The sequence below is a fragment of the Phoxinus phoxinus genome (assembly GCF_949152265.1).
Source record: "Phoxinus phoxinus genome assembly, chromosome: 7".
NCBI classification, from domain to species: Eukaryota; Metazoa; Chordata; class Actinopteri; order Cypriniformes; family Leuciscidae; genus Phoxinus; species Phoxinus phoxinus.
In genome coordinates, this window is record NC_136882.1 from 30,936,731 (window position 1) to 30,962,452 (window position 25,722).

The window sequence follows — 25,722 nt, forward strand, 5'->3', positions numbered from 1 at the left end:
CTCCTTAATTTACACACAAATAGCTTTATTTATATATTTTAAAATTCCAATGATGTCTAAAAACTATTTTTTTTTACACTGCATCCTCAGAAAGGACAAAAATGACATCAACAAAATCATCTTCAAAAGTGGAGACCTTCAGATGTCGCCCTACGCAGAGTTTCCGAAGAGTAATCGTGTGTCAATGGAGTGGGGTAGAGAGACCATTGAGATGCAGGAGAACGGCAGTACCAAAAATCTCCTGCAAATGACAGACATTTATTACTCGGTATGTGTTCATATGCACTTATATTTTGAACTTTTATGTTTGACCTCCAGAGATTTCATTGATCATTAATACTGTATTGAAAAACCAGAGCTGAGCCATGGCACTTATCCAGGCACTGCGAGTTTGAGTCTGTCTCATGATTGGTTAAAAATAAATAAAACCAGAACCCCCCCCCCCCCCCCCCCCCACTTCAGATGACCATGCACATCCTGAATTGGTGGATTTTCCACATGATTAACTAATTTATGACTGATATTATCTCTTTTAGCCTGCACTGAGGAATGCTGACCTGGAGCGTAATGGTCTGTATCCGTTCTCCGGCCTCCCTGGTTCAAGGCATTCCTGTATCTACCCAGCTCAGTGGAACCCTTCCTTCATAAGCGATGATTCACGGCGAAGGGACTACTTCTGACGGCCTTAGCCAGCAGGCGTGCAATTTTTAATGCTGCATATAAGCTCTCTTGCTGTGGTTGGACCTGTCGCAGATTCTGGAGCTGGACACTGACCACTAAAGGCCTTTGAATATGAAAATGAGCTGGCAGGAAAAGACCATTATCTGTGAGACTGGAAGAAAGCCGCAGAGCCCTGTCAGGTCAATTTAGCATTTGAACACAGTGCCACAATAAGATTTTAGTTTCTGGTGTGGAGCTGATGAGCTGATGTTCTCAGCTCCCCACAGAGTGTTTATTCTTAAGTGGATTCAGTGAATTTAAACTAGACAAAATGAAGAATAACACATAAGATGCCTGAAGCACAGTAGAACTTTTATATCATAAAAGTTTGCACTATGAACTTGTCACACAGATATTATCTCAAATGGAAAAAGCCATAAATGTATCATATTTATACTTGGAATAATGTATCCAACTGGTTTGTACGGTGTTAAGTTTTGGTGAGTGATGGGGTATCTTGGATGTTTGTTTGAGTATGTTCATCAAAAGTTAATGGGATAGTTCACCCCAAAATGAAAAATTCTGTCACCATTTTCTCACCCAAAACACACTAAAGGAGTTATTTGTAACGTAATTTTGACAAAAAAAAATTTTCAGAATTTTTCTGACACAAAGCATATAGATTCAGAAGAATATAGTATATGACTTATTGTTATCATGATTTATGGTGCTTTTTTGGAGCTTGACAGCCCCTGGTCCACATTCACTTAAGATTGTATGGAATACAGGTGAGAGAACATTCTTCAAAACATCTCTTTTTGTTTACACATTAGAAAGATAGTCATATGGGTTTGTAACAACATGAGGGTGATTTTATGATGACATTTTTACATCTTTTGGTTAAACCATCTCTTTAATGCTTTGTAGTGGTTTAGTTTTATAGAAACGTTGTGAGATTTACGCTGGAGAACTAAACCTGTGCAAAAGCTGGTAGGATTTTGAAACAATATTACTGGATGCAGCATTTGTGTGAAATGTAGCAAATATTGCCACAAGGTATTACCGTTTGTTTGAACAACAGTAATAATCATAAAATGCTGTGCTGCCTTGTTTGTTTTCTAATTTATTTTATTTAAGTTTTCTGATTCAGATAACGATAGTGTAGTATTATCTGAGGACCTCCCATGTGTTTGTATGGATGCTTAGTGATGCATGAGAGGATGGACTTCACCTGGTGCCAGGTGTCCATTTTATTGGAACTAATGTGTGTTCTTGTGAGATGTGCTTTATTTGTAATCTTTAATATCAGAGACTGCTTTCCTAACTCATTAGTATTTTCCCCTCCTCTGTGGATGGTCAAATTAGTCTGGCGTTGTAGTCAGAATTGTATTGTAATATAAAGGAGAAATAAAGTTTGATTTCTTGTGCTTAATTTACCTGTTCAACTCTTTAATATTAAACAATGGCTCACCCAAAAGTGATATTTGACCCTTCACAAAGCCTGACTTTAAAAACTGACCAATCCTTAGGAACTGTGGTCATTGGTGTAGATAACTTTTTGCCCTTTTATAATGTAAGGATCTTTATATTGGGATAATTGTACATGTTTTTTTATGTTTTAAGATTGTTGATTGTTCTCTTTTCCCTTCTGTAGAAATTCCAAAATGAACTGCAACAACTAAAACGCATTTGCGCCAATCGCCGTAAACACAAATATTTCGTCATCTCGTCTGTACACATAAGCTATAAGACACTTCAGCGAGTGAACTTCAGTCCTATAAGAGGCTGCAGTCTTTAGCCTCCTTTTTAGAGTACCTGACTGACTCCCACTCCGGACTCCGACCCGGGTTCGAGGCCTGCGCAGAGCTGTGCGAGTAGAGCCTGGGGGTGACAGGTTACATTTACGGGATTACGGCCTTCCATAAAACATACGGTAGCCTAGTCGTTCTCTCACGGCTCGCCTCTCGTGACCAAACGTCTTTGACGTCAGACCTGAGACCTCCAATTTTTATTTTGTGAGCAACAACGCACAAGACTTGGAATAATGTGCACGAGTGATTATGGTCACTTTTATTTGTCCAGGGGTATTCTATAAAAATCAAGAAAGAAAGTCATACGTTTTTGAACGGCATGAGGCTGAGTAGGCCTACATGAAAATAACAATTCTGGCATTCTAGTTTTTGTACCAGTGTCCATAGTCCCTTTATTTTTTTAAATAGCATACAAATAAATTATGGATTCAGATTAAAACTAATTTCCATCTCAAATAAAGATATCATTTCTGTAGTTTTTTATTTTGTGCAGTGAAATGTACAGATACTGAACTTTTACTGCTCCATAGTTTAAAAATGTTTGTAATTTCCCCCCATTCTAAACATATTTAAATTAGGGGTGGAATCTTCACTCGTTCATTGAAACTTCTTCCTATTTGTGGCTAGAAAAATGGTTTTGTTCATTGTTAACATTAACTTTATTGCATTTACTGTAGTGATTGTGCCTGTTTCTATTGTCACTATTCTGATGTTATTTGTCTACTGTATGTTTTCTTCATAAAAAAGGCCCGTAAAACCATAAAAAAAGGCAGTAAATCCACTGCTTAATGTTTGACGGGTCACTATGCAATCTTATTCTTAACATTTGTAATCTTTTTATTTTCTCTGACATTGTTTCTCCAGTTCCATGGCCATATTTTTTCTACATACTCTTTGCAATGAGGGCTGGATTGTTCCTGCCCAGCGGCCTTTTTTGATATGGATGATGCATATCAGACTCTTTGTATACTTGCCATTGTTTTTCGACATACTCTTCTTTCTATTTGAATCCATGTTATCTGGAAGTTAAAGTTTCTGCAATGAACTGAATTCAACCAGAGTTTATCTGAACATCACCAGCGAAACAGCAGTAGGATACTGCATTTTAGTCACAGACTTTTGGTTCAGATGTTGCTTTTTCTTGGCAATATGCTGGCATCAAGCAGTGCAGCTGTTGTCTACTTGCAACTGGCAAACCCTGAAATTTGCTCTGTCCTAAGTAGCCTAGTCAGTTTAGGTTATGTCACTTCTGGCTGCAGATAAGGGCACTGTTTAATGGGGAAGCAATGTTGGGACAGCTCTCAAAATAAATAAAACATCTAAAAATGTTCTGAAATGTGGATGGATAAAGTACAATAATTGTCAATAAATGAATATATTTAGCAGAATGGTTGATTTGATGGATAATTTTACCCTGAAATTAAATTATGTTGACATTTGTAATCCACAAACTCACATTTCCCTCCCTACTTTCCCTGTATTTCAAAGGGGTTCAGTGATTTTTGCAAATCTTATAATACCAGTTTCTCCCCTTTGATGCGCTGCAAGAGTGCATTATGTTTTCTTTCTTTCTGATTATTCAGAAATATACTATAGACTCTACATATATAGTGCAAATGTACAGTAGAAATTGCTTGCTGTTATGTATGTTGTTCTATTCAGGGATACAAATGTGTGTAGACTATTTATGCTTTGTTTGCTTAATACTTCATCAGACATTTGGCTCCTCTCAGTTTTTCTTTAGCGTAATGTTGTCATTCTACTATTGGTTTTACATTATATATAAAAATATGCAAACATGCTTTTACATTGAGAAGTGCAATTATATGGAAACTAGACAAGAGTAAAAAAAGATGCATAAATAAACACAATTTGTCTTTTTATTTTGATTACCTGAGTAGGCCTAAATGTTATTATGAAATACATTTTTTTTCTTTCTAACCTTAAATTAATGTTCCAGGTGTTATGTGACGTGGCACGCCATAGAAATGTATATGATATTATTATTCTACACAAAGATGAGATATTATTGTTGACGTGCACTTTTTGTTTCAACTCCAAATCCAAACAGTTATAGTCCCACCTGGTGGACTGAATGCACATTACAACCAAATTATGTTCAGAGTAGTGTTTTTACTGTGTTTCAAGCCTATACACGCACTTAGGAAGAAATAAGCAAAACAAACATCGACAGCAGCTCTCAGGAAAACCCTCCTTCCTTATCCAACCTGAAAGAAAAACATTTTGGGATCCGTTTTTGGGATCTATTTTCTTCAGAAATCACAGGAATCATGTCACGTGATATGGATATTTTCTAACCTGACAGTTCAAAATTGATCCACAAATATGCCAAATATCTCATGGCATGTTTGGTCTACTCTGCTTGATGTTTTCATTTGACTGTAGCCTAGTCACAAAAACAATTGTAGTTATCAAAAACAAAAGACGATAAGCGATAACACTCATTGCGAAATTTAGGTTAATAACTAGGTTAAAAGAAAACTAAAGATGACATAACATAATTTGCTTCCAATAAAAGTAATCAACAGAAGGGTACATAAACACACACACACACACACACACACACACACACACACACACACACACACACACACACACTCTCTCTCTCTCTCTCTCTCTCTCTCTCTCTCTCTCTCTCTCTCTCTCTCTCTCTCTCTCTCTCTCCCCGGTGGCGGGCGGCAGTTCAGCGGTGTGAAGGAACATCGGACGGATCGGTCGAGTTCTGCTAATAAAACGGACAAATCAGTATTTTATATCACTTGCAGGACTGTATTTATGATTCATTCATGGATGATCATATATTTCCGGTCTTTCCGAGTTTTGTTTTCGAAATGAGAAGCTGTTAAAGGTGAGATGACGTTATTTTTCCATCCTGCCGTTATTTTCATAATATCACGCTTATCGCGTGAGCGGAAAAATAGTTGTAATCTAACGTTATCCGTTTACGAATATTTGCAGCGGTGTTGTACGCTTGTTTTTCTTCTATAGTTAGACAGGTAATTTTAAACTACGATGGTTATTGATAAAGTTAGAGGATATCACAAACGTTCACTTCCACAGTCAAATCGCTTGTAGCCTGCAGTATCTTGATCTGTTATAATAATTTGTGTCTCTTTTGACATATCTGTACGATCAGTTTCAGATGATGTTATAAGACCTGAATCCGAGGATATCCATCAGGACTGGGAATATGGAATGACTCATCCAAACATCAGATCAAAATGTATTAAATCCATTTTATCTTCTGCTTTGAGTGGAAATATGGACTACAGCGGTGTTGCAGGTGTGGATGTGGAGAATAGGTTTGGACAGAATATTTGGCAGAACCTCCCTTCAATGGTTCATCTGGACCTCCTGTCCTCTAAAGGTTCTCCTCAGCTCCCGCAGATGCTCCTGTCGCCTATGTTTCAGGATTCACACCCCAAAGCCTTTCTGCTGTCAAGCCCAGAACCACTATTCACCCTCCTCTCTTTGAACAGAAACTCGCTGGTTTCTACAGCAGGTGCTCCCCAAATGTGTTTCATGCCCATTCTTGAAGACAATGGACAAGACATGGTAGAGCCCAGTCACAACCCCAGCCCTCTGCGACATGGTTGTTCTACAAGAGACTGTCAAGTGGACACCAAATCACTTTCCTCAGAGCAAGTACCACATTGCTTCAATGCTTCAAATCAGACATGGGTTGACAGTGTGGAGGAAATGGAGGAAGGATTGATGATACAGTCATTGTGGCATCTTTCCCAGCATGTTTCATTGGCGAATCGAGCTGGACGTTTACAACAGAGGGTGTTGGCGATGCTTGGCGAACATGCCTCTAGACACTATAGCCACCAACTGGAGGGTTTAAAGAGCAAACTTCTTGAGACACGTTGTTCCCCGAAGTACCCCATGACATCAGAGCATCTTTTTGAGACTTTTAATGCTGTAGAGATGCAGGAGGAATATCACGCTCTTGGAAGAAACCTTCAGTACCCTCAAGCACACGGGCAACCTCTGAAATCCAGAGATGTGCAGAATTTAGTACACAGTGGCCATGCTGTTCTGCACAGGGTGATGGAGTCTCTTGACTCAGATGCCACAGTGAGCAGCTCAGATGAAGAGTGGGAACATGAAGACACCAGAGGGACCTCAGTGGATCCACAGTGAGTATGATGTGATGTCGAATGGTCTTCTTAATGAATTTTGACCTTGAAATCAAGTTGAGTTCTGACTCATGAAAAGAGATGGACTTAGGCTAATTGGAAGACATTAACAAGTGTTCTTTTTTTTTACTGAACTCAAATTATTCAAAACCTCTATGCTTTTGTTTTTTAGTAGAATGGTAGTAAAATTTTAAGTAGAATTTTGATCTTCAGCGCATTTTCATACAACAACAGTTCAAAGTGAAAAAAACAACAACGATTTGGTAAGATTTTTTTAAATACAGATATTTTTAAGATATTTAAATTTTATTTGAATTTTTAAAATTGAAAGCTGAATTTTCAGCATCATTACATAATCATTAAAATATGCTGATTTGATGCTTAAAGGGTTAGTTCACCCAAAAATGAAAATAATGTCATTAATGACTCACCCTCATGTCGTTCCAAGCCCGTAAGACCTCCGTTCATCTTCGGAACACAGTTTAAGATATTTTAGATTTAGTCCGAGAGCTTTCTGTCCGTCCATTGAAACTGTATACAGTATACTGTCCATGTCCATAAAGGTAATAAAAACATCATCAAAGTAGTCCATGTGACATCAGTGGGTTAGTTAGAAGTTTTTGAAGCATCGAAAATACTTTTTGGTCCAAAAATAACACAAAATAAGACTTTATTCAGCATTGTATTCTCTCCCGGGTCTGTTGTCAATCTGCGTTCAGGACTCCGCAGTGACGCTGCTGACGTAAGGCGCTGATGACGTGTTATCTGGTGCGCCCGAGCTTCGTTTACAGTCTGAGGGAGACGCACGCTATATTCAAGCTATTCTATATTGTTTGCGTGGATATCATTTTTTTAATGGTGCGTAAATGTGCATGTCGTGGATGAGACACTTTTACAGCGTGCGTTTCCCTCAGTCTATAAATGAAGCTCGGGCGCACCAGATAACACGTCATCAGCGTCTTACGCCATCAGCGTAACTGTGAAGGATTGACAACAGACCCGGGAGAGAATACAATGCTGAATAAAGTCTTATTTTGTGTTATTTTTGGACCAAAAAGTATTTTCGATGCTTCAAAAACTTCTAACTAACCCACTGATGTCACATGGACTACTTTGATGATGTTTTTATTACCTTTATGGACATGGACAGTATACTGTATATACAGTTTCAATGGACGGACAGAAAGCTCTCGGACTAAATCTAAAATATCTTAAACTGTGTTCCGAAGATGAACGGGCTTACGGGCTTAGAACGACATGAGGGTGAGTCATTAATGACATTATTTTCATTTTTGGGTGAACTAACCCTTTAAGAAACATTTATTATCAATGTTAATGGCCACCCTGTTGGTATGGAGAATCTTGAGAAAAGTTATAATTCATTACATTTATATAGCGCTTTTCTGGACACCCAAAGCGCTTTACATAGAAGGGGGAATCTCCTCAACCACCACCAATGTGCAGCATCCACCTGGATGATGCGACGGCAGCCATATTGCGCCAGAACGCCCACCACACACCAGCTTACTGGTGGAGAGGAGACAGTGATGAAGCCAATTAGTATATATAGGAGGATGATTATGAGGCCATGATGGACAGAGGCCACTGGGCAAATTTGGCCAGGATGCCGGGGTTACACCCCTACTCTTTCGAAAGACATGCTGGGATTTTTAGTGACCACAGAGAGTCAGGGCCTCGGTTTAACGTCTCATCCGAAGGACGGCGCTCTTTTGTCAGTATAGTGTCCCCGTCACTACACTGGGGCGTTAGGACCCACACAGACCACAGGGTGAGCGCCCCCTGCTGGCCTCACTAACACCTCTTCCAGCAGCAACCTGGTTTTCTCAGGAGGTCTCCCATCCAAGCACTAACCAGGCTCAGCCCCGCTTAGCTTCAGTGGGAAACCAGTCTTGGGCTACAGGGTGATATGGCTGCTGGCAAAGTTGTGTTGATTCATATTTTTGTGGAAACACTGATAAATCTTTGATAAATAGCCATTTCAAAAGAGCAGCATTTATTTGAAAAATAAATCTTTGTAACATTATGAATGTCTTTACTATAACGTTTGATCAATTTAATGCATCCTTGCGGAATAGAAAAAAAAACGTACTTTTGAACACATATAGCAAAAACCTTAGAAATGAATTAAAACTATTACTATATAAGTCAAAAAGCTTAATAAACAAAAAAATATATAAGAATCAGTTTCTAGCTTAAAAATACCATAAAATAACCTTGCGTGAGATCTTGAAGTAGCCTAGGTGAATTGAAGGGTAGAATTAATCTCTACCTAGTAGTTGCCAGGCAGTAAAAAAGAACTTTTAATGACAGGCCAGGCGTGAGTCTTTGGCAAGCAGCGAGGGAGCGCAACGACAGGTTTGGGAAAACAAGCACCATAGAAGATGGAAAGAGGAAGCATTTGACTCTGGGAGTGCTATATGCTTCGCTCACAGACACAGAAGAACTCTGTTCTGTACACAGCTGTTGAGAAATTGTCACCATATTTCTCCCTCATGGTAAAGATTTTTATCTAGTGTGTTCATGTGCAGCTGGCTCTCCCTCTGATCCTGTTTCTGTACAGCCGCAGTGAAACAGACAGCTGCACTCTCCTTTCCCTGGGATGAGTAAATAAATAGAGATCAGGCTGCCCTTCACCAGCCTGTACATCAGAGCTTTCATGTCCCTCTCTGTTATTTGCTCGCCCACTCTGCACTTACACTGTAAGGTCCCAGCATAAGCTTGGATGGGAGAATATCATCTTTGAAGAGAATGTATCTTTTAGGAAACTCCTAGAAAATGGGAATAATTTATTGGAGTAGTACATTTTTCTAGTTGCATCGCTCAGTATGAGAGACTTGTCAAGCAGGAAGGGACAATGAGTCAGAATTGGCTTGGAGGTCTGTAAAATTGTGCATAAAGCTAAGAGCTACAATGGCTTTATTGGGCACGAGGAACAACTTTAGGGTTGTATTGGATTATTTTGCCCATTACACACGCTAATTATTTTGTCCCATCTATCAAAACTATTCAGAATACGTTTAAAATGCCATACATACAATGACTTGAGTACTTGGAAATTCTGGCAACATGAGCATTAATGTGACAAAGTTAAGAAGAGTTCAACTTGCACAGGACAGGAGCAATGTAATGTGGGGACTACCAACTCAAACTCTTTTTAATTTTTACATTTTACATTTTCATTTTTAGTTGTGTGTTTTTCATTTTTATTATTATTTTTAAATATGTCTGTACAGTTTTATTCATTTTTTATTATATTTTAGTAGGCTACATCAAGTTTAATGTTTCATTGGCAATATATGTGTAGTATATATGTTATACATATTTCATATAATAAATACATAAATATATTAATATATTTATAATATAAGGTTTATTTTATTTCAAGAAACAAAAAGTGTTTTTACGGTTTTAATTTTAGTTAACTCTAATTTCCCTGATTTGCATAAATTTGTCAACTTTGTCCCATTGCACTCATGTTGCAGTTTTAATTGCTTTTTCGCTAGACATTGCTGTAAGAGTGAACACCTCTTAGTCTTGCTAGCAGCAGTCTGTGGTCGTTGGATCTGCTTCCTCTCAGGCCATGACAAAATAGTTTCAGTGACTTTTCCAAATGTCCCGGCAATCTCAATTACCATCTACCATCATACAGTCTATGATTCTCTGAAGAAGCTGGATATGAGAACACTGCTATAAGGTTTTAAATGAGTAATCTGGCTTTAGTGACAGAGTTGCTTAAGGGCACTTTTTGTGGATTGAGATTCGGCTCTCAGCCAGTGGAATGCACACCTTTGACGTCAGTACTCTCTTTCCTTTCACAGATGTTCACATTTTAAAGTGGTTAAGTTGTGGTTACTTAATTCTGGAAAAAAATCAAAGGACCCAAAGTTTTACTGGAGCTTCGGTGTCTGCTTAGTTGGCTTTGGATATGCAGTGCAATAAAGAGTGTATGTAGTGATATTATTTGGTTTGAACTCCCTTGAGGAACAAAGGAAGCAACAAAGCCATCTATGGTCTCATATTTTCAATTCAGGAATGCTAGATTTGGTTGCTCACTTGTTCTATGACTGCCATTTGTTTTGTTGAAGCAGGGATGTGCCCTGTAAATGTGTGTCGACTGAGAGAGAGAAAGTAGGCTGGTTAGAGAGGTGAAGAGTTTGTTTATACAGTGAGCATGAAGACTGTTGACCCAGCAGGAGATCTCATTCTTGCCAATGTATTTGTTTGAGTTCACTGCTGCTCCACTGCTTTGTAGATATTCCTGGAATTTGCCAATTTGGGGTGAGAGTCTGCGCTAATGTATGTATCTGCAGAGAGGAAGACAGACAGACAGATATCATTCAGATCCTCTCCTGTTGCCTCTGTGATTGTTAAGTTTTGGGTCAATTCCATGAACAGGTTTCCTAAACACTATGCCAAGGTTGCTCCTGGAGGATTGTCTTCGTGTGAAGTCACTATGGATAAAATCTCAGCTCTAAATGACCTTTTCTGTCTTTGTGGGGGGCAGTTGTCGTGTCTGTGAGCGGAGATGGCTGAAGGACAGAGCTGAACTCTGCAGTCGCTGGACGTGGCTTCAGATGAGACTGTCTGAGCTGGACTCTCAGATTCAGTGGCTTGGAAAACTCCAGCAGCAGATCCTCTCCAATAAGGTGAAGAACGAACACAGCATCTACTAGATCAGGAAGGAAATGGGCTGTGCAGTTAGAATTAAAAAATGTAAGAATGCTCTCCCTGTGAATTTGATTTGAAATGGCCATGTCTAACAGGATAGTGAATTGGAATGACAAAAAAGGAATTTAGTCAGTAGATATTCAATAGTCTTACATAACAGATGAATTAGTCCAAACAGTCACTCAAAATATGAATGCTGTAACAATGACATCATTCATTTCCATAATATGTGGAAGACTTTGAAAAAGTTAAATAGTCAAAACACAGACCTCAATATTTTAATTTTTGCATTCAACACAGTAAAATGGCCACCATATATTTTTAGATAGTTTTATAAAAAAATACATATTGTCATTTTAATCTATTTTATAATCAATAGATTAAAATGACAATATGTATTTTTTTTATATAAAACTATCTAAAAAAATATGGTGGCCATTTTACTGTGTATATTAGATATACTGAGTAAATTAGAGAATTCTGGGAAAGTGAAGTGCACTTCCACCACAGTTTTTTAAATGAAAATTAATTTATTAAATATAACGCACATAATAATATATAGCTCACCTAATTTTACAGAATACTTGAATGTACAAATTAAACATTGATTATTAAACATTTTGAATTGTAATTCCTTTTTATTATTATTATTAACATGCATTTGGATAAAATACATTCACACCAGTTATATAATTTCTTTTAATTTCATTACATTTTAATTCTACTTCTTTAAAATCAAGTTTGAATGGCAAGACTACTGCTTTTTAATACTTCAATACAGATTATTTTCAAATAGTTGAATTGAACTTGAATAAATAAAATAATCACAGTTTAATTCTGAATGGCGCATTGAGTGTTTTGATGCATGTTTCTTTAATATGTCTTCTAGGGTCATGTGGTTTTAGCAGAGTCTCAGCCCCTGACGGACAGGCAGATCCAACACACCTTGTGGACAGAGACTATGGATCTATCGTTCACAGCTGGGAACATGCAAGATTTGCACTCTGATCCAGAGATGGAACCCAGCAGCCCCACACGCCTTCTGAGGAACATTGAGAGACAGGTGCTTATAGGAGTAGTTCACTTTAAAATGAAAATTACCCCATGATTTACTCTCCCTCAAGCCATCCTGTATGACTTTCTTCTTTCAGACGAATACAATCAGAGTTATATTAATAAACACCCTAACGCTTCAGAGCTTGATAATGGCTGTGGATTGCAACCATCAGTTTGAAGCTCATAAAAGAGTATCCATTCATCCATCACAAAAGTGCTCCACACGGCTCCCGGTGAGTTAAGGCCTTCTGAAGCAAAGCGATGAGTTTGTGTTAGAAAAATATCCATATCTAAAACTTTATAAAGTAAAATAACTAGCTTCCGGCCAAACGAACATACGGATTCAACTTAAGTCTAAAGCGCAACTTATGCGAGTAATGTGATGTACTGCTGATATTTACGATACGCCATGACGCACTATAGATGCAAGTACAGTAGACTGCGTATGGCCTTTTGGCCGGAAGCAAGAATTTTACTTTATAAAGTTTAATTTTTTTAAATTTTTCTTACAAACTCATCGCTTTGCTTCAGAAGGCCATTCACAATTCCTTTGCCCGTATAATCTTTAAGTTAATAAGGTTAAGAGTATTTGGCTTGCTGTCCGCAATGGATGGGCTCAAGGAAGCAGCTTCAACATGAGCTTAGATATACCCCCCAGTGGGACTACTAATGCTTGGATGATGAGTATGGTAGCAAGATACCTAAATTATGTTGGTGGAGGTGGGGAGGTGGAGGGATGCCAGAGCAAGGTGAGCGGCTGCTTATATCCTACGGCAGTTAATTGAAAGATAAGATGGGTTCACTCCTCCTGAAATTAGCTTGTGAACTTCACTTATTAACCCCCCCTGAGCCGTGTGGACCACTTTTGTGATGGATGAATGGATGCACTTTTTTTGAGCTTCAAACTGATGGTTTCACTTCAATGCCATTATAAAGCTGTTTTTGTCTGAAAGAAGAAAGTCATATACACCTAGAATGGCTTGAGGGTGAGTAAATCATGGGGTAATTTTCATTTTAAAGTGAACTACTCTTTTAAGAAAAGCACAGGCATTTAGACAAGAACATAGACGTAAACACTGATTAAATCAACCCCACAAAATTCATGGCTGTGTCTGTGTGTGTGTGTTCAGAGTGCGCAGCTGACTCAGATTGTGAACAGCCTAATGCCATCTTTGTGCGCCTCACCTTCTTCATCACCTACGTCTAAAGGACCCTGCAATCGCTGGAGAGGCCAACAGAAAACAACTTACAGCAGGTGAGGAGGAGCTAACTTGTACCTACAAGCTCATCAACAGGCTAAAATTAACCTCAGATATGTCACAGGGTCATTTATTTAAAGTGCCCCAATTTTGCTTGCTTGGATCTTACCTTTCATGTAGTGTGTCATATAGCTGTTTGAATGTAAATGGTCTGCAAAGCTTAGAAAATTCCAGTCTTCCTGTATGTGTATGAAGCTACGTAGGTTTGTAACAAATTTGCATAATGCCCGCCTTTGGTCGTCATTGGCTTTCTGCGAACAACGTCTACTTTGACCCGCCCTCAAACACTGTAGTTGTAGCTGAGGCCTAGAAGAGTTTGTTTAGTGTTGTCGACATTTCGAGAAGACGCTGTTTTCTGTGCTGCGAAAGCAAATCCACTTTGCATGCATTTCAAAAGGATGAGGACTCGGGCTCGAATTGACAGAGTAAAACCAACGCCGTTGTTACTGTTCGTATCAATGTGTATACAAGTGCAGAGGAAGCTTCTGGAGCTGAAATTCAGATATGGTATTGACCTTTTAGTTTCTGACACGCACTGTAAGCGGCAGACCAATCAAAATAGACTGGGCCATCTGACCAATCAGAGCAGAGTAGGCTCTCGAAAAGAAGGGGTTTAGAGAGACTGAATCCTTTATCGAACCGTTTCAGACACTGCTAGACATTGTGCTGCAATGTATATTATGTGGAAATAAAGAAACTTTAAAATCAAAAATGGAATTGTGATTAATTGTCCTAAATGTTATTGAAGCATTGGTTGGTAGATGTTTATTGTTCAACAAACTAGATTGATATACTGTAAGAATATTCACACCTGTAACAGTTTTCTGTCATTGTTGACGCAGTACAGATCATTTTATTTAGTGATACATTAGCTTCAGAACCACCTGCAGGAAAGCTGTTTGTCTCGATTTCATTCATGAATTTTGTATTTATTGCAGCACTGTAGAAGCTTCCTCATTCTGATATATTTATGTATACATTTATGTATCTCAAGTAAATGTCAGGATGAATCATTTGGCCCAGTGGAAAACTGAGTGAGCGAACAAGACATTGAGAAGAATTAGGAAGAAGGAAAGGATGAGAGAATCTGAGTAGAGAAGAGAATCAATGAATCTCTCCCTCTTTATTTATTGTATGATCAAATTTCTGAAGATTTTATCCCTCCTTTTGTATTTATTTAGCCAAGTGACACACACGGGTGCCTTTGTTTCCAGCGGGCCACAGTGTTTACACAAAGTCAAGCAGAAGAGGAAGCGAACATGTCACAGGCGACAGTATATCCCTCAGGTAGATGTCACCTGTATGTCAGCTCGGACTCGACCCCTTCTGACCTATCACAAGCCTAGACTTTTCATCATGGACCCGTTGTCTCACAGAGAACAGGTTGGTGTTTTTTAACAAAATTTATGTAAAACTATCTTAACTTTTGGGAGTCTAATCGAATAAAGAGTCAAAAAAAGATACGGCATGGCATAGCATACAGTAGTGTCTTATGCTCACCAAGGCTAAATTGATTTGATACTGTAAAATATTATTGCAATTAAAAATAACTATTTTCTATTTGAATATATTTCAAAATTTAATTTATTCTTGCGCTGACTAAGCTGAATTTTCAGCAGCCATTACTTCTTCAGTGTCACATGATCTTTTAATAATCATTCTGATATACTGATTTGATGCTCAAGAAACATTTCTTATTATTATCATTGTTAAAAACAGTTGTGCTGCATAATATTTTTGTGGAAACCATAATATTTCTTTTAGGGTTCTGTGATTAATTGAAAATCAGCATTTATTTGAAATAGAAACCTTTTATAGTTTTATACATGTCTTTACTGTGACTTTTGATCCATTTAAGTCCAAGCCACCTTTATATAGTGCAGATTGTTTCAAAGCAGATTTACAGTGATAACAGGAAATTGTTTTGGCTGTACAGCAACTCTAGAAGAAAGTAATTGTCTAGTTTAAGTTCAGCGTTGATACAATTTGTACAGTATACAAATCATTGTGTCTATGGATTGTCCCCATAAAACATGAAAACCCAACGTATGTGTGTGTGCGTCTATGTGTATGTGTGTTTTCCCAACAGCCCCCAGGGGAGCTCACAAAGAATAGCCTAGGTTTTTTCTATCCTTTCTCTTGAAAACTGCTAACACGCTGTGCTCAGGCCAGCTGCACTTTCATAAATGATGATAATCTTGTAATTACTGCTGGCTGATTTGAGGTCTACCCTGCTGTCCTTCAGTGTCCTCTATGAGCAGCCGGAACTGTAAACCAGACATACTTCATTTTAAGCCCAGAACCTGGAAGCAGCAGGATGATGATGTATTTACCAAAAATGAAATGTAATAAAAACTATTTAGAAAAACAACAATTCAACTTTTATAGGAATAGTTCAGCCAAAAATTAAAATCCGGTCAAATTCTGCCTACACTTTATTCCAATTTTGGAACACAACATAAGGAAATCAGCAAAGCATATTGTGATTATGGGACTTTTATTAAGCTTCAAAAATGAAGTAGGCATGCCAGCCCTCTTCACATTGCACCATGACTCACACCATGTTTTGAGTCTATTTTCCAGCTGGCCTGGTGCACTTCCTTTAACCTTGTTTATGATTCTCATTTTATAGCTGTCTGATTTTGGCTGCCATGATTTTCCTTTCCATGCATTCCTTATGTCGTATTTGGTTCCCCAGAGCAATGTGTGTCATCGATTTGACCTTATCAACTTAGCTGTGTTCTTCCAACTATTTGTATTAGTTTTAATGCTCGGGACAAATCAGGACTGGATCGTTTAGCTGCAAATTAGGCCTTCAGCATCAGGATGAGACATTTGATTAGTAATTTGTGTTCTCCCATCTGCCCATAACTTCTCATAAGCTCCCTGTTTTGGTTACATCTGCTTTCTGTCTCTCTCTTCACAGGTCCTGCAGTCTTCCCCTTCTCTTTTTCCCAATTGCGCCTCCTGTGATCCTGCCTCTGTGTGCGCAAACCCTGCATGCAGAAAAGAGAGAACAGACGGCAAAGTGCATCGTGTTCTATCACTGTCCTCAGGTATTGAGAGATGAATGGTTAAAACTGAACTTTGTCCTACTCCATCCACCATCTTGCAAGGATTTTTTCCCACGGAGCCTGTCGCAATGCATTGTAAATTGATCCACAATGTGATGCTGTTTTAGATAAAATGCTGTTCACATTTTTGTTGTGGTAATTGGATGTTATGATATTAATGGTTTAATAAAGGTTAAAGGTTAATACTACAGCAATCCATTAATCACTCCATCTCACTGCATTAGGCTGTCACTTCAATTCACTCAGAATAAATTGTCTCGTATCAGACTGTTACTCCATCAGCATGTCAAAATTGTCCGTTTCTGCTGTTCTGCTGTAGCAGCAGGAATGTGGAGTAGGTAGATCAAATTAGCCTTGGTTGTCATGAGAATAAAACCTCTGTATTCAGTTTATATTGTAAAATGGCTCAAATGCAACATCCAGTCAAGTTCGACATTTTTACATTTGACAATGTTTTGACATTTTGACAAGAGGATTTACTGTTTTCTTTATGTACATATGTTTCCATACTAGCTAACCACAGCCTATCAAACTGATATCTACTGTATCTCCTCTATATTTAAGTGCAGTGCAACTATTAAGTGCTCCTGTTGTGCGTGTTATAAATGCGGTTTTGACTGTCCCCTGTCTGCTCTATCCATCAGAAACTCCAGCGTCCTTCCATCTGCAAAATGCTCTGTTTGAAGAAAATGTGCTTGAGCGATCTCTCCTCCTGAATACTGAGCGCTCCAGTCCCCATCACTGCCTCGGCTCCAGAGGCAGAGTCTCCCGATCGTTATTCCGTAAGAATCGTCTCATGGCATTTGTGTGTGGATGCATTTAAGTACACGTGTTAAAAATGTGTTTGCTCTTCCCTATGCTTCTTTTTTGTCTACTTTAATAGAAATGAATTTAACAGCAACACCATGTATCAAACAAAGAGTCTGAAATTAAGTTCAGCAGTTGGCCATTAGCAATTTGATAAGCTGAAAAAGAGACACTTTAATATAAATAAACAGCGCACGTAATTATTAGGTAGAATAATTAAAGGATCATGTGACACTAAAGACTGGAGTAATGGCTGCTGAAAATTCAACTTGATGCACTGGACACACCTACACACACTTAAGCACACACACCAATTATCTTTCATTTTGTTACTTTCACTGAAGTAATGGCTTCTGAAAATTCAGTTTTGCCATCAAAGGAATAAATTATATTTTAAAATATATTCAAATAGAAAACGGTTCATTTAAACTGTAATAATATTTCATAATATTACAGGTTTAACTATTTTTTTTTATTTCTTTCATTTTTATGTACGATTTATTTATTAAAGGACAATTCCGGCGCAAAATGAACCTAGGGGTAATTAACACATGGTTTTGTCGACCGTTCCCTGGGATGTTTTCATGATAATCGAATGTAAAGAGTTTTATCTCTAAAAACAGATTAGCTTATAACGCTAGTATATGGGGCATAGAATAAGATCGGCAGTTAATACCACTAACAAGGCTCAAAATACATGCCTACATGCAAACCGAAGCATTGAGAACTTTGTAAGTGTACAGACAGTTTAATAAGAAAATACTTTATAAAGACAGTACATTACCTCTTATATACTGTCTATGTACATAACGCGTATACAGACAGGGAGCCATCTTGGAAAACAGTCTCGACCAGTCGAGCCATGAACGCTGTGCTATGTGAGCTGGTTGATAGGTTTAAGTCACATTTCATCTCACGTAGAACAGCATTCGTGGCTCGACTGGTCGAGACTGTTTTCCAAGATGGCTCCTGCCTGTATACGCATAATGTACTGTCTTTATAACGTATTTTCTTATTAAACTGTCTGCACACTTACAAAGTTCTCAATGCTTCGGCTTGCATGTAGGGACCCTCATTATGCTACTGTGTTAGTGTGAGGCTATTTTGAGCCTTGTTAGTGGTATTAACTAGCGTTTAAAAAAAAACGCATTCTATGCCCCATATACTAGCGTTATAAGCTAATCTGTTTTTAGAGATAAAACTCCTTACATTCGATTATCATGAAAACACATCCCAGAAAACGGTCGACTCGGTAACCATGTGTTAATTACCCCAGGTTCATTTTGCGCCGAAATTGTCCTTTAAAACATAAAATACAAATTTAAACCTAACCTAATTGATTTCCATGTTGTGACATCACAATCAGCATGTTTGCCTAAATATGTTCAGGCACCTCTGTCCTCAATACTTTTTAATACACATACCCAGTGCAGATCTGGAGGTCATGGTGATGTTGATATCTGCTCCACAGTCTTAATGCAGTGCTGGGATTGAAGTGAGCCGACCTGGCACTGGACTCTGACTCACACACTCTAATCATTAATGCTCTGCCACTCTTCTCTGCTCTGCTGGTTATTGTCTTACTAGGGGGCCTAATGATCCTGAAACAGCAATGCTATTCTTAACAGAGAGATATTGTCAGTTAGTGAGTGATTGCACTGGAATGGAAGTATGGTACGGGTTTCTAAAATAAAAACACACCTCATGCTGTTTAGTTGATTTTCTGTCAGTGCTTTCCAGCACCCCTGTAGTCAGTGAACGAACTAAAAAAAAAAACCTACAAAAGCTAGGAATATTTTCTTAACAATCATCTCCTGGTCCCTCCATTGCTCTTTTCATCACATGACCTGGATGTGTATGATCATTTAATGTCAGTTCTTCTGAGTTCTGAAGTCCAGTGTGTGGGATGATGTAAAGTGTGTGTAGGCTGCTTGGTGGGTTTAGTCATCATAATGTTGTGGTGTATTGTCTATGTTTATCTCTGTGGCTCAGGCGGTCTATCTGCAATCCCTCAGCTTCCAGAACATGAGTGGAGATCTACACAGACTCACAAATCACAGTGGACAGTACACACACACACACACACACACACACACACACACACACACACACACACACACACACACACACACACACACACACACACACACACACGCACGCAGTGTGATATATGATATATTCTTTGTTTTCTTATAAATAGGCATGTTCTGATAAATAATAAATGTCTTTATATTAGATTGCAGTCATCGACCAAAAAATGGAAGGCATTTGAAGAGACCCAGAAGGGAGAGCACTCCTATACGACGGGCATGCGCCCAAGAGCACCGCAGTCCAGCCTACAGGGAGAGCAAGAGGAGGAGGCAGTGTTCTCACAGGCCAATGGGTACATGTGTTTCATTTCACTCAAATACAACAAACACTCTGAGATGTTTAAGGTAGTAACACTGCTTTGTTCTAGACTTGCAGATCTCCAGTATTACTCCCAATTCTGATCTGATCTCCCAGAGTGATGACAGCCATGTGGAGGAATCTTTCGAGGATGTGCCCGTCTCTTACTGTACACCCAACCAACAGAGAAACTCAAAGGTCTGCCCTTTGACCAAATCATGATACATACTGTTTCTCAGTTTGCTCTAATCCAGTGCTTCTCAAATAGTGGGGCGCGACCCCCTAGGGGGGCTCGGAGCGATGCCAGGGGGGGCGCGCGAGACCCCGAAGAACATGCTTTTTCAGGAAGTGGTTATTTTTTGCACCGAACAAGAGTACAGAGCAGGAGATATGAAGTGTAGATAACAAACAACATGGAAAAATATTTAACAGGGATGAAAAGAAAGGCGGAGAGAGACGGAGATAACGAGACAAACGTAAGTCTCCCGAAAGCTAAGACGAGGAAATATGACGAAGCGTATGTTGCGCTTGGCTTCACCGTGACTACGGTGGGAGACGAAGAAAGACCAGTATGTTTACTGTGTCTAAAAATATTGGCAGCGGACAGCATGAAGCCAAATAAATTAAGGCGTCACTCACACCCCAATCACGCTGATAAGCCACTTGAGTTTTTTCTGCGAAAACGTGCCGAATATTGCCAACAATCGTCTCGCTTTGTGAATGCTACTTCAGTAAACCAGCGAGCACTGTTTTATTTATTTTTGTTTTATAGGTCAAAGTGTTTGAGAGTTAATGTTGCTGATCAATTTTATTTTTTTACATTTATTTATTGATTATATATTTTAATTTCTGGCAAATTGATGCACTTTAAGCCTTTCTTTGTTACAGACTAAAAAACAATGTTAATAAAGTTATTCTTTGTTTTAAGTTGATCTATTTTTCTTACTTTTTTCTTTTTTGTTTTCTTTAATGTTAATAAGGATACAATGTTATGCAGAGGTGTACTTATAACAATTTTATAGACAAATTATACTATTTACAGTCGCGGCGGAGAGTTGGGGGGCGCGAAATGTTTACTTCTTCCTGGGGGGGGCGTAACAGAAAATAATTGAGAAGCACTGCTCTAATCCAAAGATCAGTGTTTCTTACCTTGAGTGGAATGCTAAGCTAGCTAGTTAGTCTGAGGAAAATAATCATATACCGTCCTGTTTTGTTTTAGTTCCCATTGCGCAGGAGGAACTGTGAGAGTGTTTTCAGCATTGATGACATTTTTATTCCCATGTCTCTGTTCAACTCGGTGAAAGTGGAAAGACTTCAGTATAAGAACATTTTGACACCCAGGTATTATTGTTTTCACATGGCAACAATGACACCAGAGAGACATCAGGACATGTTTACTGCAGTAGAAATACACTTCCATTCAAAAGTTTGGGGTCGGAAATATATAAAAAAAAAAAACGTGTTTGAAAGAAGTCTCTTTCAAATGCTCACCAAGGCTGCATTTATTTGATCAACAATACAGTAAAAACTTATGTTGGGAAATATTATTACAGTTTAAAATAGCAGTTTTCTATTTTCATATATTTAAAAATGTAATTTATTCCTGTGATGGCAAATCTGAATTCAGTCACATAATCCTTCAGAAATTATTCTAATATGCTGATTTGCTTCTCAAGAAAAATGTCTTATTATTAATGTTGAAAACAGTGGAAACTGTGATGCATTTTTTCAGGATTTTTTGTTACAGTAAATAGACAGTTAAAAAAAAAACAGCATTTATTTGAAACAGAAATATTTTGTAACATTATAAATGTGTTTAAAATCAACATTGATCCATTTAATTCATCCTTGTGGAATATATAAGTATTATTAAGTATTAATTTCTCAAAACAGAAAACTGTACTGACCCCAAACTTTGAAACAATAGTGTATTTGAATGCTAAGGTGATGCTAGCTTTACTGTTTAAGTGTTTAAGGTTCTTCATAAATTTGTTATAACTAATAATCTTTTGGCTATTTTAGGCATTTTGTCTTGGTTATTTTTGGCATTACTATAATTAATTACGATAATTTAATCAAACAATTTTTCTTTGAATTTCCAGAAGAAATAACTATATAATGTTATGTACCAATTGTGTGATGTAGATGTACTTCACTTTCAATAACTGCTGATTTATAAAGATGTAGATGAATTCTTGTTTTAAATGTTTTTTTCTCGTTTTGTGTATTGTTCTCTTTACTCACTGCAGTTGGCGAAAGGTAGATATTTCTCCTTTACTGAAAAGAGAGGAGGATGAGCAAGAGGAAGGGGTAAGTATTATAGTTATAAATAGGGCTGCACGATATGAGGAAAAGCTGCGATGTGCGATAACATTGTTTAATATTGCGATGACGATATGACTTGCGATAAATGTGATTGTTAACTATACTGTTCCCATGTCTTAGTGCTTTAATAGGTTCTTTGCGTGATAGATCAAACGTTTATTACCTGCCTGGTTCAGAATACACGATTTTGGCACGATCCGTTTGACGTATGGGTGTCGTGGAGATTCGTAATAACGACAACGGGCGTCCGGACGCAAGATTCGATCGTTTCATCTCGTATAGTGTGTCATAGTGGGCGACAACCTACGTCGCGTCTGCGATGCTTCACGACAGAAAGACTATAGCATGTTTAATTCTTTAACGGTCCTCCACGACGGGTTGAATATGTGAGCGAGGCGAGACGTGAGTGAGTGCAACAGTGAGTGTGTGTGTGTGCGCCAGTGAGCGCGCGTGTGTGTGTGTGTGCGTGCGTGCGTGAGTGAGTGAGTGAGTGAGCGAGGGACAGTGAGTGTGTGTGTGCGCCAGTGAGCGCGCGTGTGTGTGTGTGTGTGTGTGTGTGTGTGTGTGTGCGTGCGTGAGTGCGTGCGTGAGTGAGCGAGGGACAGTGAGTGTGTGTGTTTGTGTGTCTGTGCGTGTGAGTGAATGTTTGCGAGTGAATGTGTGTGTGTGACGGCACGCGATGACTGGTCGGAAAGCAACGTGTAGTCTGACATGTTTCTTGTCCACGATTTTAGGAGTCAAAAACGTGTAAGTTAGTGCTAATCTGAACCAGGCATTATTCATCGTGTCAGGCTGTCTGTTGCGATGTGTTCATCGCGGGAGTTCATATCGCGATGACGATGAAAATTCGATGTATCGTTCAGCCCTAGTTATAAACTTATAGTAGGTCAAAAAAAATGGTGAATGTCATCAGTGGCAGTTTGTTGTGGAGTGATGGGCTTTATCTCTCTCAGTTAGAAGAGATAGAAGATGAAGATTTCATTCAGAGACACCAGAGTTATGAGCGTAGAGAGAAACTCCGCTGCTCTTACTGGGATCAGGACGGAAGAAACAAGATCAGGTCTGTGTGTATTATGGCTATTGTAGATGTGCACTTATTGCACATATATATTCTCCAGTACATATGCTGCTGATGATTGAACTTTTCTTTCCCTCCACTGGTCATCCAGGAGAAGCTGTTCTTCTGTACCTGTGAGAGACCATCTTTCTCACTGTCACCCATCTGTATATTCTCCTGTCCCCTCCACCTGGACCTTCAGTCCTCCTGAAGCTCCGTCAGAAGCCAGTGTGGAGGACAGAGAGGTAAAATATATATTTTTAATTTCATTTAATCTGCCTGTCTATCAAACTTGTATTAATTTTTTTCCCCTCTTATGTAGCCATTGCCACCATGGAAGAGGCGTATGTTCCCTCTGACTGGTGAAGATGAGGAAACTTTGAGGTGTGATGAAGATAGGATTTAATGGTCAGGGTCCTTCTCTTTTCTTTGATTGTGCATTCTTGTTTCCTTTCCTTGCGTCTTAGATCTTTCCTTTTAAGACATGAGGCAAGGATGTGAGATTAAGATGTGAGGACGGATTAAAGTAAGATGTACATGTCAAATGGAATATCCTGATCAAGCCTTTCAAGGCAGCGTCATGTTGCTTCACTATCCTTATGTTGTTGGAGCTTGATTCATTTGGACATTACTTATACATCTCTGTAAAGCAGTTCTATGGACAGTATTTTCTGTACAACTCCCAGTAATGGACACATTAGGAATAACATGCACACAATACAGTCACTACCCTGAGTGTGATATTTGTTTGCTTTTGAAAGAAATTAATACTTTTATTCAGCAAGGATGCATTAAATTAAACTGAAGACTTATACATTGTTACAAATTTCTATTTCAGATCAATGTTATTAATTAACACACACACACACACACACACACACACACACACACACACACACACACACACACACACACACACACACACACACACACGCACGCACGCGCACACACACACACATATATATATATATTTTTTATTCATAAAAGAATCCTGAAATACATTCATCATGGTTTCCACAAAAATATTCTGTAACAACTGTTTTCACTATTATTACTGTAATAATAAGAAATGTTTCTTGACTGGGGTAATGAATATTTTAAAATATATTCAAATAAAAAGAAATGTCATTTTGAATATTGAATCATAAAATATTTCACAGTATAACTGTTTTTTTTCCAATCAAATAAATGCAGGCTTGGTGAGTATAAGAGCCTTCTTTCAAAAACATTCAAATGTCTTGCCCACCCCAAACTTTTGAATGGTCTTGTAAAACATTTCAGAAGTTACAATCCTGCTTTAATCAGAATCACATTTAGAATCAGAGTTAGTTTTTGTACTTTTCACAGAAAGATGTGATGACTAAAATGCACATTGACATTGAAACAGAGATTGCATTATTTAAATGCGGTCAGTTATTTAGTTTAGAGAAATGCTTTTCTTGCTTGTCATTCGTTTGACAGATTTTTTTTTCTGTGCTGTTTACAGACTTCCAGAGCACCAAAGCACAACATCTGATATGGACCAGGAAATGACATCATACTGAGGCACAATCTCAGCCATCATGGTTCCACTCTGTTACATAAATCACTCTTTCTGCTTTTAGGCAGTTAGGACACAGTGTAGTGAACTGATGTTTTTCCGCTTTGTTTCTTTAGCCTCTAAAGTTGTTTTTCTCAAATTATTTTTGTATACATTATTTTTTAAAGATTTTAAACAGTTTGCATCCCACAGCCTTGTCCTCGGTGTCATTTATTAAATATATTAACCCAGCCAATTAAAAGTATAAACTAAGTAATTATATAATTAATTGATGAAACCTAATTTTGTGATATATTTATTTTAATTTAATATAAGTACAATGTATATTTTTGTGCTCACCTTTTTGAAAGGATAGAACAAATCATAAATTATTTTATTTTAACCATCAAAACTTATCTTTTTACCATAAGCACTGTGTTGGAAAGCAGTGTAAATTTACCTCATACAATAAAGTGATTTAGGCTGCCTCATTTTGAAGTTAACAGTCTTCCTTTATCACATTTTCTGAACACAATGGAGACCTTGTTATTTGAGGAATATGTTAAATAGGTTAAATAGAACTAAATGTCAATTTGTGTTTCTAGAAAAAAATAAATTAATCATCTTAAAATGCAGGCAAGCAAACTACATGGGTGTAATAATTATATCAACCACAAAGGGGCACTAGTGTGCCGCGTTTGCTCCTTAAAATTGAATTTGCTAGAAAACAGCCTGTTAGGGGCAAATGGGACAAAACAGTAACTTTTTAACAGATCACTGAAAACTTTGACAGCTCAAAATCCTATTGCATTGATCCTTGGTCTGCCTGCGTGTCCCTGCGCTTGTGTGTGTGTGTGTGTGTGTGTGTAGTCTTTGATCTTTTTGAGCAGTAAGCTGATTAGGCCATCTCACCA

At 38.1% G+C, this 25,722-nt stretch overlaps 2 protein-coding genes across 6 annotated transcripts in view; both read left to right on the forward strand.

The window, feature by feature from the left end:
* Positions 1 to 2,091, forward strand: part of heg1 (heart development protein with EGF-like domains 1) — an 11,598-nt gene extending 9,507 nt beyond the window's left edge. The window contains exons 12-13 of the mRNA XM_079619359.1: positions 91 to 268; positions 537 to 2,091. Coding sequence (XP_079475485.1) covers positions 91 to 268; positions 537 to 680 — 322 coding nt within the window. The 3' untranslated portion in view covers positions 681 to 2,091. The remainder of the gene's footprint in view (positions 1 to 90; positions 269 to 536) is intronic.
* Positions 2,092 to 5,058: 2,967 nt separating this feature from the next.
* Positions 5,059 to 25,298, forward strand: kansl1l (KAT8 regulatory NSL complex subunit 1-like). 5 transcript variants are annotated; one of them, XM_079618326.1, is made up of 16 exons: positions 5,059 to 5,340; positions 5,629 to 6,634; positions 11,160 to 11,301; positions 12,213 to 12,386; positions 13,510 to 13,634; positions 14,820 to 15,021; positions 16,565 to 16,694; positions 17,357 to 17,494; positions 19,756 to 19,902; positions 19,978 to 20,105; positions 21,127 to 21,248; positions 22,157 to 22,217; positions 23,186 to 23,292; positions 23,402 to 23,534; positions 23,612 to 23,697; positions 24,776 to 25,298. In XM_079618326.1, exons 2-15 carry the CDS (start codon positions 5,688 to 5,690, stop codon positions 23,693 to 23,695), a joined length of 2,640 nt encoding a protein of 879 aa, XP_079474452.1. In that variant the 5' UTR covers positions 5,059 to 5,340; positions 5,629 to 5,687; the 3' UTR covers positions 23,696 to 23,697; positions 24,776 to 25,298. The 5 variants fall into 5 exon arrangements, with proteins under 5 accessions (XP_079474452.1, XP_079474453.1, XP_079474449.1 ...); XM_079618327.1 differs by having other exon boundaries at positions 5,173 to 5,340; positions 14,853 to 15,021; XM_079618323.1 differs by having other exon boundaries at positions 5,208 to 5,340; positions 23,612 to 23,673; positions 24,776 to 24,964.
* The last annotated feature ends 424 nt before the right edge of the window (positions 25,299 to 25,722 follow it).

Bases quoted from the DNA above. Each gene is read 5' to 3' on its own strand.
- kansl1l (XM_079618323.1), top strand. From the start codon at position 5,688: ATGACTCATCCAAACATCAGATCAAAATGTATTAAATCCATTTTATCT. The intron at 11,302-12,212 runs GTGAAGAACGAA...TATGTCTTCTAG, and splicing joins AGCAGATCCTCTCCAATAAG to GGTCATGTGGTTTTAGCAGA. The intron at 12,387-13,509 runs GTGCTTATAGGA...GTGTGTGTTCAG, and splicing joins TGAGGAACATTGAGAGACAG to AGTGCGCAGCTGACTCAGAT.